The sequence below is a fragment of the Prionailurus bengalensis genome, chromosome B3 (genome assembly GCF_016509475.1).
Source record: "Prionailurus bengalensis isolate Pbe53 chromosome B3, Fcat_Pben_1.1_paternal_pri, whole genome shotgun sequence".
NCBI classification, from domain to species: domain Eukaryota; kingdom Metazoa; phylum Chordata; class Mammalia; order Carnivora; family Felidae; genus Prionailurus; species Prionailurus bengalensis.
The window spans coordinates 6,279,997-6,296,717 of record NC_057355.1 but is presented as its reverse complement, the minus strand read 5'-3'; the positions used below and the strand labels follow the sequence as shown (position 1 = coordinate 6,296,717).

Genomic DNA, 16,721 nt, shown 5'->3' with positions numbered 1-16,721 from the left:
ATATGTCGAAACGTCAAATTGTACACTTTCAATGTGTAGTTCGGGGGGTGTCTGGGTGGCTCAGTCGGTTAAGCCTCATGATCTCACAGCCACGCGTCGGTCTCTGTGTTGACGGCTCAGAGCCTGGAGCCCGCTGCGGATTCTGTGTCTCCCTCTCTCTCTGCCCCTCCACCTCTAGCTCCTTCTCTCTCACTCAAAAATAAATAAACATGAAACGTGTAGTTAGTATATGTTATTATATTTCTAATAAAGCTGTTTAAAAAGAATTAAAACTCCTCATCAAAAGATGTTATTAGAGTTCACTCTGTAGCAGGAACTAACTGGAGCCCTGAGAGCCTTGAGCAGCCCCCCTCCCCCACCACTGCCGGCACCAGCCCAGTGACCCTCACACCCCAGGAGGAGCCACCGCTGTCACAGCTGGCCCCGGACAGCATGAGCACAATCCCGAGCAGTGAGGCGGAGGCCCCTGCCCACACCACCTGCCGTGTTGCAAGGAGCACTGGCACCTGCTGGCGGGGACAAGGAGGTCATGGCAACGATGGTTAGGGAACAGTCAGATGGCTCCATATGGAGAACAGACAGGGTTTCATCAGCAGGAAAGACACCAAGGAGGATGTATTTGGACGGCAGATTGCCATAGAGAGTAACCCCAGGAAGGGTCCTTTCGGTGTAGGAGATGGCGAGACGGTGAAGTTTGGTACTGTTGGAGGAGAAAGTGTGTGAGGCAGCAGGTGTTAAGGCCCTGGTGGAGTTCAGCACAAGACAGTACATCTGTAGGGGAACACAGCCACTGTGAATGCTGTCCGCGTCTACGGCTAGACCTCCATGCAATCACCAGCAGGATCCCACCTAGTGAGAGTGGGGGAAGGAATGAGGGGTCAGAAGGTGCCCCTGAAGGTCAGGCCCCCAGCATTGGGCCCAGTGCAGGCAACAGTCCCTACCTGTGTACAGGCAGAGACCCGCCATACCACACCAACCCTCCTGTGCAGGGAGAATGGATGGAGGGGGTTGACAAGCAGGGCGCAGAACCAGGTACGCCAGTGAGAGAATCTGTATTGGGGGAAAATCAAGATGAGAGCCAAGGTCAGCAGCCACCTCAACCCCGCAACTTCTGTTACTAATGCAAACGCCCGGAAAACCTAAGCCATAAGATGGCAGAGGGACAAAAGCAGCCACGAATTCAGGTGAGACTTCCTTCCTGGTTCCCAAGGCGGAGCAGGGCGGGGCTGAGTAAATGCAGGCTTACCAACTCTTCCACTGCCTGCTTCAGTCCTCTGACAAGACGTGATCAGGAAAAATAAACCACCTGGACTACACCAAGATAAGAGGTGCACGGTGAAGGAATGCTTCAACACAACGACAAGGCAGCCTAGGGAACGGGAGAAGGTATCTGCAAACGATACACCTGACAAAGAGTTTGGATCCAAAATAAACAACGGACTGATACAACTCAACACCCAAGACCAAATAATCCAATGACAAACTGGGCAGAAGACACGGACAGACATTTCCCTAAAGAAGACATCTAGACGGTCAATTGACACATGCAGAGATGCTCAACATGATTCATCATCAGGGAAATGCAAATCGAAACCACAATGAGATATTGCCTCGTACCTCTCAGAATGGCTAGGCTCAAAAAGACAGTAATAACAAGTATTGGCAAGGACGTGGAAAAAAAGGAACCCTCGTGCACTGTCGGTGGGAATGCAAACTGGTGCAGCCACTCTGGAAAACAGCATGGAGGTTCCTCAGAAAATTAAAAATAGAACCACCCTATGACCCAGCAATTGCACTAGTGGGGATTGAACCAAAGAAAATGAAAACACTAATTCAAAAAGATATACGTACCTCTCTGTGTCTACTGCAGCATTATTTACAGTAGACAAATTATGGAAGCAACCCGTGTCCATTGACTGATGAATGGATACAGAAGATGAGGTATATATATACACACAATGGAATATTACTCAGCCATAAAAACAGAATGAAATCCTGTCATTTGCAACAACATGGATGGAACTAGAGAGTATTATGCAAAGTGAAATAAGTTAGAGAAGGACAAATACCATATGATTTTGCTCATATGTGGATTTTAAGAAACAAAAACAAACAAAGAAAAAAGAGAAACAAACAGACTCTTAAATACAGAAAACTGATTGGTGGTTGCTGGAGGGGAGGGAATTGGAGGACGGGGGAAATAGAAATGATTATGAAATCCCAGCAGTAAAGGGCAAACGAAAGATCGGAGCCGAAGACCTTGTTTTTCTACTGTTGACCAGACAACTGGAACTAGTGTCACTATTTATGCCAGCATCTGTTTTTTTTTTTAATGTTTATTTATTTAAAAAAATTTTTTAATGTTTATTAAGAGAGAGAGAGAGAGAGACAGCATGAATAGGGGAGGAACAGAGAGAGAGGGAGACACAGAATCAGAAGCAGGCTCCAGGCTCCGAGCTGTCAGCACAGAGCCCGACGCAGGGCTCGAACTCACAAATCCAGAGATCATGACCTGAGCCGAAGTCGGACGCTTAACCAGCTGAGCCACCCAGACACCCCTGTTTGTTTATTTATTTTGAGACAGAGAGAGTGCGGAAGCAGGAGGGGGGCAGAGAGAGGGGGGAAGGGAGAATTCCAAGCAGGTTCTGCACTGTCAGGGCAGAGCCCCATGTGGGGCTCAATCTCACCAAATGCAAGATCATGACCTAAGCAGAAATCAAGAGTTAGATGCTCAACCGACTGAGCCACCCAGGTACCCCTGATTTTTATTTTTACCTGAAGATGTCTCTTTTTGGTAATACCAAATGGGTTTTTCAAAAAGCCTTTTTTTTTCAATATACTTTTTTAATGGTTTTAAAACTGTTTCGTATCTAGCCAAGTTGAGATTTTTAAGCACCTCATTTTTAATTTGCAATAAAACATTACAACTTGATTTTTTTTCAAAAAGTCAACAAAATGCAAGCACCTGTTAATAAAGTTCTTCTTTTTTTTTTTTAATGTTTGAGAGAGAGAGAGAGAGAAGGCAGGGGCAGAGAGAGAGAGGGAGGCACAGAAACTGAAGCAGGCTCCAGGCTCCAAGCTGTCAGCACAGAGCCTGAATAAAGGCCTTAAAAATAATAATACTTATCTTTGGGTCGCCCGAGTGGCTCAGTCAGTTAAGCATCCAACTTCAGCTCAGATCATGATCTCACGGTTCGTGAGTTCGAGCCCCACATCGGGCTCTCTGCTGTCAGCACAGAGCCCACTTTGGATCCTCTGTCCCCTCTCTGCCCCTCCCCTGCTCATCCCCTCTCTCTCAAAATAAATAAACTTAAAATATTACTACTACTACTAATTATCTTTGTTATTATAAAGATACAATTAAGAAAATTAAAAAGCAAATCATAGACAACCATAAACATTGAGTCTCTCACCTGGCCTGAAATTCGAGTAGATTTCATACTAGGGTTACAGTCAGTCTCTACTTCCTATGGACTGAATGTTTGTGTCCCCACAAAATCCGGGTTGAAATCCTAATCCCCATTGTGATGATAGTGGGAGGTGGGACCTTTGGGAGGTGTTTAGGTCATGAAGACAGAGCTTTCATCAAGGACAAGGGCAAGGGATTAGTGCCCTTATATGAGGCCTAGGAGAGCTCCCTCAACCCTTCTGCCATGTAAAGACACACCGGGAAGGTGGCAGGCAGGAAATCTGTGAACCAGGAAACGGGCCCTTAGCAGGCACTTCATCGGCCAGGTTCTTGCAGTCCTTGGAAATCTTAGATTTCCAGCCTCCAGGACTGTGAGAGATAAAGGTTCATCGTTTGTGAGCCATCCAGTCTATGGTATTTTGTTATAGCAGCCGGAACAGACAGAGGCACTGCTAAGGTCCAGATGGAGCCTTTCTTCAAGTGGCTGACCAGAGTCTTCAGTAGAACTTTCTTCATCTCATTTTGAATAACAGAGTGCTGGCGCAGGTCTTTAGAGTTTGCAGATATGACCAGGAGAACAGATAGTATGCAATCACCACGACCATCTGGAGTATTTAAAAAACCAGGAAATAAGTCCAAAAACGTTTAGGCAGAAAATCGAGTTCTGCTTCTTTACATACGATCTTGACCAACTCCTGTACAAAAATGGGAAGTATGAAGCATTTCGAGGCATCTTTTTTGCGTCACGAGCTTTAAAAGGACTCATGTTTCCTGGTGTGAACCCCAAGAGACCCCGAAACACACTCCCGTCCGCCCTCAGGCTGAGCTCCCTCTTTCCGCCCCTCTCTTCTTCCCAGGACGATACCAGCAAGCAAACCACCTGTCTGAAGACGGAGATCTCCCACGGAGGCGACTTCGCAGCCTTCCTCCTACAAGGCAAGATTAACCAAAGGTGGTTGAGAAGGTTCAGATGTGTAGTCTCTTCCAGATGACCACCTTTTTTTCCAAATGTTTTACTTAGAAATAATTTACAGAAACGTTGCAAAGATTTACAGAAGAGCTACAAAGATAGGTACAGAGTTCCCCTGCACCCTTCGCCCAGCTTCCCCAATACCGACATTTAATGTGACCGTTTGTCAAAATTAAGCAATGACATTGGTACAATACTATTAACTAAAAGTTTTTTTTCCCCCCCAGATTTCGCCAGTTTTTCCACTAATAGTTCTGTTCCAAGGCTCAGTTCAGGATATCATACTATATTTACTCATCGTGTCTTCTTAGTCTACTCCCATCTATGACAATTTCTTGGTCTTTTGTTTTTCTTGACCTTGACGCTTTTTTGAAGAATACCGATTAGATATTTTGCACTATGTCTCTCAATTTCAATTTGCCTGATATTTTTCTCAGGATTCAACTGGGGTTAAGGATTTGGGAGAGATGCCACAGGGGTGAAGTGCTCTCGTCACTGTATATCAGGGTGTATGTGCTAGCGACATCACCTAACAGGTGTCTGCCAGATTCCTCCATTGATAAAACACTTCCCTTCCCATACTCTGTTAGAAGCAAGTCACTATACCTGGACCACACTCTGGGGCAGAGGATTTAAGCCTCTCTACCTCTTTGAGGTAGGAGGATCAAAGAATTTGGAGGCATATATTGAACGCACGTATCCTGGGTCCCCTTAAAGGATGGCCACCAGTTCCAGCATTCATCCTTGGATCCTACCTGCTGTAATCATTACTATGGTGATAGGACATATTTTATTCAAGTGACTGTTAGCTTGATTTTTAACTTTGGGCCTCTATTTATATTCTTGCCCCGGGCCCCTCAAACGTGAAGTGCTTGAGAGAAAGCGTATACTTCATAATGTTTTATGCATCAAAGGAAGCTTTTATACTCTTTAGTAGTTCCTGGGGCTGCCCCAACCAAGCACCACAAACCGGGTAGCTCAAAACCAAAGATATTTATTCTCTCACAGGACTGGGGGGTGGAAGTCTGAAATCCAGGTGTCCAGATGATTACTTTCTAGAGGAAACACTGAGCCAGATGCCCACACCATGGGAAAGCAAGCCTTCCCAGGTTGACAGGAATTCCGGATAGGAGCTGAGTGCGTTTCTATGATGAGTTAAAGCCCCACAGTCACTTCCGTGGGTTGTGACTTCCTCTAATATCAGCCAGGAGAATGCTCTTGAGCGATCTCTCCCAATTCTAGCCCTTAGCCATGCCCCTCTCAGTTACTGAGGCTGTTTATACCACCGTCCTCCCCAGACGGGAAAAGCTGTAAGACAGAATGTCACTGGAATTTACCATTTGGAGCCTAGAAAACATGGGGACCGGCCAGAGCAGGCAGCTTGGTTAAAAAACAGTCATATCAGTGCTGTGAGTGGGAGGGGCCCTGTTTCCTTCAGGTGGCAGAGGCCCGTCGGTCGGGGCTCACCAGCTCTCCAGGAGCAAGGACTTGCAATGACATCTCCTTCCGTTTGTCCAAGTTGCCGTTCCGAGGGCGCCAGCAGGTCTCTGGGCCAGGGGTTCTGAGAAGACAGGCCATCCCTCACAGGAGACTTCTCCCCTGCTCGCGATTGCTCAACGGGTCCGTGGTTTCCCAATGCAGGAGCCGGAGAGATTTGGCTGGATGTGTACAGATTGCCCAAGGAGTCTTGGCTCAAGGAAGTGGAGCAACCCCAACTTGCTATAAATCCAAAGAAGAAAGTCAGACAGTTGCAACTGGTAGGAGACATCTCCCTTTCCCATGGATAGGTTTCTCCCTACCCTTGACCCACATCCAAACTAAATCCTCCTTGGAATTTCAAGATGAAGGGGGCCCTACAGAGGCTGTAGGAGAGGACAGCAGGTGCTCCGGCCCACGACTCCAAAGTCGATTTGCTTTGGTTAAAATGAGATATTAAAAAATAGAGGTGTCTTCAGCAGTGGGAGCCCCACTCTGTCTTTGGTCTGAGAGTCGCCTCTGCACCAAAGCCGCTCCCAGGCATTTCGGGGGGTGGGGGGGTCATCTTTTATCCTGACTCCTGCCTCACTGGTAATTTTTTTCCCCATCTGGGCTGAAATAATCCTTTCATGCCTTGCATTCCACTGAATTTCCCAGATTATGGTATAAACAGGTTGTTCTTGATATATGGGAATACAGTACATATATTTTTCACATTCTTAGAAATCAGGAGCTCTACCATTTCAGTTTATTTATTTTTTAGTTTTTTTTAAGTAATCTCTACGTCCAGCATAGGGCTCGAAGTCACAACCCCGAGACCTCGAGTTGCATGCTCTACCAACTGAGCCAGCACAGGCCCCCACTTCAGTTTAATTATATGTGGACCTTGTGCTGTGTCTTTAAAATATAGTTCCTCAGTAAATATTATTCTGAGACCTGATCTGCTCATCCATCCAATATGCACTTACTAGTTTTTAACCAGCAACAATTATTAATTGGGTGAGCTTTTAAAACACACTGTATCAGGTGCAAAAGACTTATGAACTTATTAATATAGGAGAGTGAATTTGAGACTCACATTCACCACTGAGTTCACTGAGTGGCTTCAAACAAATGCCTTTTCTCCCCAGTGAATGTCTTCAAAGAGGGGTGTAGTCCTGATCACTGGAAGAGTTACCAGCCCAGAGATCTTCCTCCTCTAAACTCTTACAGAATTTATTCCTTATACCTCTTTTTTGGCATTTCCCCATATACTACCTTGAATTTTAGTTACCCTTTTGTGCATGAAAGTTTTTTTTTTTTTTTAATTAACTAGATGATAATTTTCTGGACTGTTAAGAACACACCTACTCCTTATTAACCAACTACACAGTATCATACTCCATATCCAAAAGATACATTTTGAGGGCTTAATTTATTATCCAACTGGGAAAACTACCTTGGAAAGGGGATGTTTCTCACCATAATTCACTCAGTTTCCATAACTGAGAACCAACCAAATAACACCAGTCCCAGGGATAGTCCTGGTACTGTGACTTACATGTAGAGTTGGTTAAATAAAATTGCCAACATCGTCAATATATTTTGCCAATCAGGAATATTCACTTCGACTTAGATTTTTATAATGGCTTCCTGACTGATCTCCTTACCTCTGTTCATTCATTTTTGCTCGTATCATTATTTCCAGTTTCCCCTACTACATTTTAAGATCTTAGACAGTACGGATCGTGTGTTAAAAATCCTGCAGGCCAGAGGACCACACAAATATCGGTCCTCTGTTTCTTTCTACAGGTCACTGCCGCCAACAGTAACAGGGGAAGAAAGAGACTCAGAGGAGGTGGGGGGACGTACATCAAGCCTATTATGAATTAATTTCTCACTTTTTTCCTCAGAATACTCCTGACTCTGTGACTTCAGATAATTTGGAAATGGTAAGGAACTTTATGTATTTTTTTAATGTTTATTTTTGAGAGAGGGAATGAGGCAGAGCGTGAGCAGGGGAGGGCCAGAGAGAGGGAGACACAGCATCTGAAGCAGGGTCCAGGCTCCAAGCTGTCAGCACAGAGCCCAACGCAGGGCTTGAACCGTGAACCGTGAGAACATGACCTGAGCCGAAGTCGGACGCCCAACCGACTGAACCACCCAGGCGCCCCAATGGTAAGGAACTTCAAAGAAAATCTCCAGGGAGACAGATTCAAGTCGCATGCTATAGATTTTTATTTTGACTTGAAATTTACTTTAAATATCAAGTATACTAGTGAAATGTTCCAACAGGGCACTCTTTTCAGATACTCTGTGACTTAATCTCATGCCTCATCCATGGAGAGTTGTCCCCTATCCTTGAGGATAATTGACCCAAGTCAGTTGTCCAGAGACAGATTTCCAAGAAGACACAGGGGGTTAAATTTCAGGGCCCCTCACTTGTATGGCCCCTTCCAAGGCCCTGTGAGGGGTCTGACCACTGTGTTCACATTTTTTTGTAAAATTAGCAAAAGTAATATTTTAACCAGTCACTTAGGACCACTGTCTGTTTTCACTCAAACTTCCCCTGTCACATTTCCCCCCATATTGGGTGGTATTAGGGTGGCTACGGGCATTTTGTGTTGAAAATTTTGTGTTCTTTCTTTTACAGAGGCCCCTAAAATGTATATACTCAGGTCCCATGAAACCCAATTTGCCCCTGCCAAAATAACAGCCCATTCCACCAAGCCAAGTTTCTTGGGGGGCTTCATCTCTGTATTGGGATACCTTAGAGAATAGAGGGGCTTCCCCGGGGCGGGGGGCTTCCCAGCTCTCCCTTTGAGGCCGAGAGCACACCATGCTTTCCAGTGTGTGTGTGTGTGGGGGGGCAAACTAATGGAATACAATGGCATCTCATGTAATTTTCACTGATCTCTTCATATTTTTTATTGGCCACTGAGGTTTTCTTTGAATTGCCTGACTGTATCACTTGCTTGTTATATATTTTCTTCCAGTTTGTTGTTTCCCTTCTTCCTTGGTTTATGTGCTTTTCTGTTGTAAAGAAGTTATAATTTTTGATGCAGTTGGAGTTTTCTTTTTTTTTTTTTATACCCATCGCATATAAGTAGGCTTTCCCTACCTCAAGGTTATAAATAAATTCTCCTGTGGTTTCTTCTAATAATCTCAGAGTTTCATTTTTGACATTTCCCTCTTTAATTCATAGGGGAGTGTCTTTTGTGAACAGAGTGAGGAAGGAGCCAACTTTCATCTGTTTTTTTTTTAAGTAGCCAACCGGCACACAAATATTTTTGAGTCATCTTTTCCCATTTGTTTTGAAATGTGACCTTTTATCATTCCTATTTTATTTCTATGTTCTTTATCCTATTCCATTAAAATACTCATCTGCCTGCCCCAAGACCTTAATGAACTTTGGAGCAAAACTGCCAGGATTCTAATCTCGTCAATGCCACGTGCTAGCGGGGTGACCTTATTGTGTATTATCTGTTCTATTTTCCATATTTTTGTTGTTGTTCTACCTTTGGGGAGAGCTCATCTGCCCAGTGTCTCCACTCTCTGAGTTTTTCATTTTTGCTATCATATTTTCATTTACAAGAGCCTCCCCCTTTTTTCTTTCTTTTCTTTCTTTCATAAATGTTAATGACTTTCCTAAAAACATTTATGATAATTTTTGATGTTTCTTCTCCATGTTTGGTCTATTTCCCCAAAGTTGCTTTTTTCCCTACTATTTGTTTTGGTCTCTGTCTTTCCAAACAGATACTTTCTTCACTTGGCTCTCTACTCCTATCTAAAGGTAGGCGTCACTGAGAACTGACAGGAAGCCAGCCCTGTGGGCATGGGTGGGGCTTGTTAACTGGTTTTGCTAACGGGTACCCCAGCTGGGCTGCAGTGTTGGGACACGCTCCTGTCTGTGTCTTGAGACTACAGGTTTCCCCTGCTGTCCTTAAGTACAGCGTGCCTATGAAACACCTTTCTAAGCCAACATGGGGTAAAGTGAAGAAGCACTTACCACTAACTTACGTGGGACAACGTTTGAGCATTCCCAGACCCCCAAAATAACCTCTCTTAGGCTTGCTAATGTATGTACAAGATAAATCGACAGGAAGCACAGATGCTCACAGACACCGGGGAAAGCTATGGTGCGCGGCGCCCACAGGCTGGGTGCGGCTCCCCGGGAAGGACGTGGGCGAGGCCTCGCTTACCGCTCAGCGCAGGTGCTGCCTTTACTCTAACAACCCAGCTCTCACCTGAGTTGCAGAGGCGGTTGGGGAACATGCCTTGGGGTGTGGGAGGGGTGACCTCAACATTCAGTATGTAAACTTTAACTGCATTCTGTCGGCTACTTGCAGTTAGGGAGTCTAAGAGTTTAAAAGCATCTTAAAGAGATTTTCACCCAATCCTGTTGAACCCAGAGACACCTGAGCTGCCATTTTCTTGAGTCTTTAGGGCCTTTGTGATGTGAATCAAGTGACTCCCAGGCTTCCCACTTACTGGTTCAGATCTTTCTTGGGTCTGCTAAATCTTTTAGCCACCTGCTTCCCAAGTCCAAAATTCTCTTGCTTTTGTTTCCTTTTTATTCTCTTATTCCTTATGAGTTTATTTTTTTAATGTTTATTTTTATTTTTGAGAGGGAGAGACAGAGCACAAGGAGGGGAGGGTAGAGAGTGAGGGAGACTGAAGCAGGCTCCAGGCTCTGAGCTGTCTGCACAGAGCCCAACGCAGGGCTCGAACCCACGAACCGTCAGATCATGACCTGAGCCGAAGTTGGACGCTTAACCGACTGAGCCACCCAGGCACCCCTATTCCTTTTTTAAAAAGCACCTTCCTGTCATTTTCATGGGGTTTCAGGAAGGAGAGGTGTTAAATGTTACCTGTTCACACTACCATCTATATTTTCTAGCTAGTTATTGCTGATCCGAGGCTGTATCAGTATTCATCAACTCATTTGCGCAAAGAAGTTGTAAGGATATCAAGTTTCAGAGAACTGGAAGGCACAAGGGAGGGTAGGCAGTAAAAACATTGTAGCCAGGACTTCACTACCACTACTCCTGACCATCACCACCCCCCCAAGAGACACAGCCACCAAAGGTGATGCTGGGCTTTCCACGACGGCTCTGTCACTGGGCTCTTGACATGGCCACCTCCACTGTGAATAATTTCTCTCCTGCTTCTGGATCTCTGTGTCACTTCCTCAAGAGTCACAGTCCCAGGCAGGAGCGCACAGCTGGTTGAGCCTTGGTCATGTGCCAACACCCTAACCTCCAAGGGACAGAAAGAAGAATCTGGTCCCTTCAGTTCCTTAGAGGGAGACAGATTCTCCCAGACTCACACCATAGGTGAGTCCCCTCAAGGTAGAAAAGATGTTGAGGGCTGGATAGCCAAAATGATGACAATGGCCACTACACTAGTACATAGGGAAGCTATCGATTTTTGTATGTTGATCTTATATTTGGCCAAGATTACGGTGAGGTCAGCAAAACACAGACACTGTTGGGGTCATGCAAATGTGGGGGTGGGCACCTAAGAGTGAGTGCCTCCTGAAAGTGCCTCACTTCCTTTATTTACCCTAGTCTCAGGACTGTTGGCCTTTCTACTGAAGTTCTAATGGTTTGCCAGCTGACACTGCTGGATTTTCCAGCTAGACAACCATAACTACAAATACTGACAACTTTTCCTCTCTCAAGTATTTATTTCTCCTATTTATTGTTCTTGCCTTGTTCTATGTTCTAGGATCTCTAGTAAAATGCTGAATAGTCATGGTGTGATAGACTATCCAGGATATAACAGGGGTCCTCCAACTGTTTGACTATTATGCCCAAAGCTTACTATAGGTGTTTGAAATAAATATCCTTTATCAAGATAAGCATGTGTTCTTCTAGCCTCCGTTTGCTAGGAGTTTGTTGTTTGTTTGCTTTTTAATTAGGAATGGACATTGAGCACATACTTTCTCCCCATCTTTTGAGAAGAGCTTTCTTCCTTCATCTGCTAATGTAGTAGGTTGCATTAATAGATTTTCTAATGTTGAAACATTCTTTGTAAAATATGTTTTAATGTTTATTTATTTTGAGAGAGAGAGGGGGGGGGGGAGGGGCAGAGAGAGAGAGCGGGACAGAGAGAAACCCAAGCACCCTTCATGCTGTTAGCACAACGCCCAGAGCGGGACTTGATCTCAAGAACCGTGAGATCATGATCTGAGCTGACATCAAAGGTTGGACACTTAACCGATTGAGCTACTCAGGTACTCTAAAACTTTCTTACTTCCATTCTTGGGTAATCCATGCTTGATAATAATTCATTTAATTATACTTCAGTGTGTTTTGCTAATATTAAAGTCCTAAATAAAATACCAGCAAAGCAAACTGATAGTTCTGTATTCATAGATAGTATCTAAATTCAAACATGAGATTGGCCTATAGTGGTGTTTTTTTTTCTTGTGGATTTCTTTTTTTTTTTTTTTTTTTTTAATTTTTTTTTTCAACATTTATTTATTTTTGGGACAGAGAGAGAGCATGAACGGGGGAGGGGCAGAGAGAGAGGGAGACACAGAATCGGAAACAGGCTCCAGGCTCTGAGCCATCAGCCCAGAGCCTGACGCGGGGCTCGAACTCACGGGCCGCGAGATCGTGACCTGGCTGAAGTCGGACGCTTAACCGACTGCGCCACCCAGGCGCCCCTCTTGTGGATTTCTTAACACAGTTTTGTATTAGTGTTATGCTAGCCTTGTAAAGAAAGTTGGATGTCGTTTTTTGTTTTTTGTTTTTTTACCTCTAGGTCTATAAAAATCTTATGTTTTCAATTTCTTCTATGGTTATTAGTCCATTTCAAAAACTTTTGAGCCAATTTCAGTCAGAAGTCATTTATTAGTGTAGATATATAACTATAGATACAGGTAAATATGTTTCTCCTATAGTATGACAATTAAAATCTGTCTCTTACATTATTCCCCTTCCTTGTTCATAATGGATCTAGCTCACTGATTTTTGTTTTGTTTTGTTTTGATGTTATCTATTTTAAGAGCGAGAGAGAGCATGAGCAAGGGAGGGGCAGAGAGAGAGGGAGACACAGAATCCAAAGCAGGCTCCAAGCTCTGAGCTGTCAGCACAGAGCCAACGCGGCGCTCGAACTCGGAATGTGAAATCATGACCTGAGCTCAAGTCGGACGCTTAACCGACTGAACAACCCAGGCGCCCCCTAACTCACTGATTTTAACTTGCCAATATTTTGTTAATTTTACATCTGTGTTCATGAAGGATATTTTTTTGTTTTCTTTCTTCCTTCCTCTCTCCCTCCCTCCCTCCCTCCCTCCCTCCCTTCCTTCCTTAATATTTTAAGTAATCTCTACACCCAGTGTGGGGCTCAAACTCAAAACCATGAGATTAAGAGTTGCACACTCTACTGACTGAGTCAGCCAGGTGCCCCAATTTTATTTTCTTCTAACATCTTTTGGTTGTGGTATCAGGATGATGCTGACCTCATATGATAAGTAGAGTGTTCCTGTTTTATTTTCTGGAAGAGTTTGTGTAGAATTGGTATTGTTTCTTCCTAAAGTGTTTGATAGAATTTACCAGTAAAGCCATCTAGCCATGGAGTTTTCCTTGTGGAACTATAAATTCAGTGTCTTTAGTGACAAAGGGTCATCTCTTTCTCCTTAAGTTTTTTTTTTTTTTTTTTTTTTTTACATTTTTATTTATTATCAAGAGACAAAGAGAGACAGAGCATGAGCATGGGAGGGGCAGAGAGAGGAGACACAGAATCCAAAGCAGGCTCCAGGCTCTGAGCTCCGTCAGCACAGAGCCCGACACGGGGCTGGAACCCATGAACCGTGAGATCATGACCTGAGCCAAAGTGGGCCGTTTAATGGACTGAGCCGCCCAGGAGCCCCACCTTCTTTAAGTTTTTATTTAAGTAATTGCTACCCCCAACATGGGGCTGCAACTCAAACCTCGAGATTAAGAGTCACACACTCTTCTGACTGAGCCAGATAGGCGCCCTGGTTAGGTCTTTCTTTTTAAGCAAACTTTTGTATTTTGTGTCGTTGAAGGAACTTGTCTATTTTTACCTAAGTTATCAAATGTATTGACTTAAAGTGGTTAATATTCTCTTATTATCTTTTTATTATCTGTAAAATCTGTTTTGATGTCCTTTTCTTCATTTCTGATGGTGGTAATTTGTGTTTTCTCTCTTTTTTTTTTTCTTAATCAGCTTGGCTAGAGTTTTGTCAATTTTATTAATCTTATCAAAGAGCCAGTTTTTTATTTCTTTGTCTCCACATTTTTGTTTTGTTTTCTATCTGACCAGTTTCCAATTTGATTTTTATTATTTTCTTTCTTCTGCTTACTTTTGGTTTAAGCTTTTCCTTGCCTTCTAGTTTCTTAAGGCAGAAAGCTAGGTCATGTATTTGAGATTTTCTTTTCTGATATAGGCATTTAGTGCTATAAACTTACATCTAAGCACTGTTTTAGCTGCATTCTTTATATTTTGATGGGATGTTCCCATTTTTAAAAATACTTCAAAATACTTCCTATTTGCTTTTTTTAAAATTTCTTGTTTGACCAGTGAATTATTTAGAAGTATATTAGTGTCTAAATACTGGAGATGTTCCAGATATTTTTTCTTTTTTTGGTTTCTAATTTAATTCCATTGTGACTAGACAAAATACTTCATATAATTTGAAACCTTTTAAATTTCCTAAGATTTTATGCCCAGAATATGGTTTATGTTGTTGGTAAGTGTTCTGCATGCACTTGAAAAAATGTGTATTTTGCTGCTGTTAGTCAAGTTAGTTATGTCTGCTTTTCCTTCTATAGCCTTACTATATTCTTCCTGATTATCTGTCTGTCCTATCAGTTATTGCGAGAGGAGTATTCAAATATCTAAGATTACAGATTTATCTATTTCTGCTTTCACTTCAATGAATCTTTGCTTTGTGTATTTTGAAGCTCTGTTATTAGGGGCATAAACATTTGGAATGTTATGTCTGCTTGATGAATTGACCATTTTATCATTATTCAGTGAATTTTTATCCCTGTTAATATTCTTTTCTCTGAAATCTATTATGTCAGATATTAATATAGCCACTCCAACTTTCTTTGATTAGTTTTACAAGACGGATTTTTACTATGCTTTTAATAGATTGGTGTCTTTGTATTTAAAATGAGTTTCTTTTTGACAACATATAATAGGGTCTTACTTTTTTTTTTAAGTTTATTTTTGAGAGAGAGAGAGCAGGGGAGGGGCGGGGGGAGGGGGGCGGGGAAACAGAGGATCTGAAGCAGGCTCTGTCCTGACAGCAGAGAGCCCAATACAGGGCTGGAATCCATAAACCATGAGATCATGACCTGAGCTGAAGTCGGAAGCTTAACCGACTGAGCCACCCAGGCACCCTGGGTCTTACCTTTTTAGACAATCTGACAGTCTCTACCTTTTAATTGGGTAGTTGGGCAATTTATATTTAATGTGATTGTTGATACATTTGGATTGAAATAAATCACTTTGCTATTTACTTCCTATTTGTCACATCTGTTTTTCTTCCTTTCCCTCTGTTTCTGTCTTCTTTTGGGATGTGTTTTTAATGATTCTGTTATATCTCCTTTGTTGGCTTATTAGCTGTGCCTTTCCCTTCTTGTAGGATATAAACATTTGTTTTAGAGGAGACATCAAGTTGAGTCTGCCAGTTCACATAATGAAGATCAAACCACCCAAACCAGTTACAGGTTAGTATAATTCAACTAATACTCTTTTTATTTCTGATATTAATTTCTGTTTTTTTCTTTCTTTGCTTTCCTCCAAATTTCCCATCTTTTCTAGATATTAGCAGCAGTATCTAAATTACAAGTATAGTTCTGAGGAGGAAATTTTTTTAAAAGTCATAAGCTCTGCGATCTAAGGACAAAAATATAAATGTTACAAGGACACAGTTAACTAACAGAATTGGAAAATCAGGAAAAACAGGCATCTAGCTGGAGTTCATCCATTTCTATATTCCTGTGTTAATGCATTCATCAGGATTTGCTGAGTGCCAATGAAGCACCAAGCACACAGATGAGTAAGACACCTTTTCCATACCAAAAGCTGCTGTTCCACCAAGGGAGAATAAGAGGAAAGTGGCATTGTAGGATATGGTAAGTGCAGCAATGGGGAACATTTAGGACCATGAAAACATAGAGGAAAGAGTGACCAACTCTTCCTATGGAGGAGGCAGAGGGTTTATCAAAGGAAGGGACATTTGGGAAGGTCTTTTTTTTGCCGGGGGTGGGGGTGGGGGCGGAGGGAGAAGGACTTGAAGGACAAGTGGGAGTAGGTCAAGAGGAGCAGAGGAGAAGTCCATTGTAGGCAGAGGATAGAGTATATCCTCTCAATACCTGCCCAGAACCTCAAAGATATATCTATAGGAACGTTCACTGCAGCATTATTTATAGAGGCAAAAGACTAATTAAATAAAATCTGGTACACTCATCCAAAGGAATACTTTACAACTATCAAAAACAAAGAAGGAAATTCAAAAGGCCAAGAATAGCCAATTCGCTCTTGTAAAAGAACACGATGACATGATTTGCTCCATCAAGACTTACTATAAGGGGCGCCTGGGTGGCTCAGTCGGTTAAGCGTCCGACTTCGGCTCAGGTCACGATCTCACGGTCTGTGAGTTCGAGCCCCACGTCGGGCTCTGTGCTGACAGCTCAGAGCCTGGAGCCTGTTTCAGATTCTGTGTCTCCCTCTCTCTGTGACCCTCCCCCATTCATGCTCTGTCTCTGTCTCAAAAACAAATAAACGTTAAAAAAAAAAAAAGACTTGGGGCGCCTGGGTGGCGCAGTCGGTTAAGCGTCCGACTTCAGCCAGGTCACGATCTCGCGGTCCGTGAGTTCGAGCCCCGCGTCAGGCTCTGGG

At 43.2% G+C, this 16,721-nt stretch overlaps 1 protein-coding gene and 1 long non-coding RNA gene across 3 annotated transcripts in view; one reads left to right on the top strand and one right to left on the bottom strand.

The window, feature by feature from the left end:
- WDR93 (WD repeat domain 93) overlaps nt 1–16,721 on the top strand; it is a 49,998-nt gene that overhangs the window by 13,342 nt on the left and 19,935 nt on the right. The window contains exons 5-8 of one of the 2 annotated variants that reach the window (XM_043553945.1): nt 4,267–4,345; nt 6,021–6,136; nt 7,748–7,786; nt 15,463–15,547. In XM_043553945.1, coding sequence (XP_043409880.1) covers nt 4,267–4,345; nt 6,021–6,136; nt 7,748–7,786; nt 15,463–15,547 — 319 coding nt within the window. The other variant, XM_043553946.1, reaches the window with a different exon arrangement.
- LOC122467570 overlaps nt 3,650–16,721 on the bottom strand; it is a 39,910-nt gene continuing 26,838 nt past the window's right edge. Inside the window, exon 3 of the long non-coding RNA XR_006293017.1 lies at nt 3,650–6,098. This is a non-coding gene — a long non-coding RNA (uncharacterized LOC122467570). The remainder of the gene's footprint in view (nt 6,099–16,721) is intronic.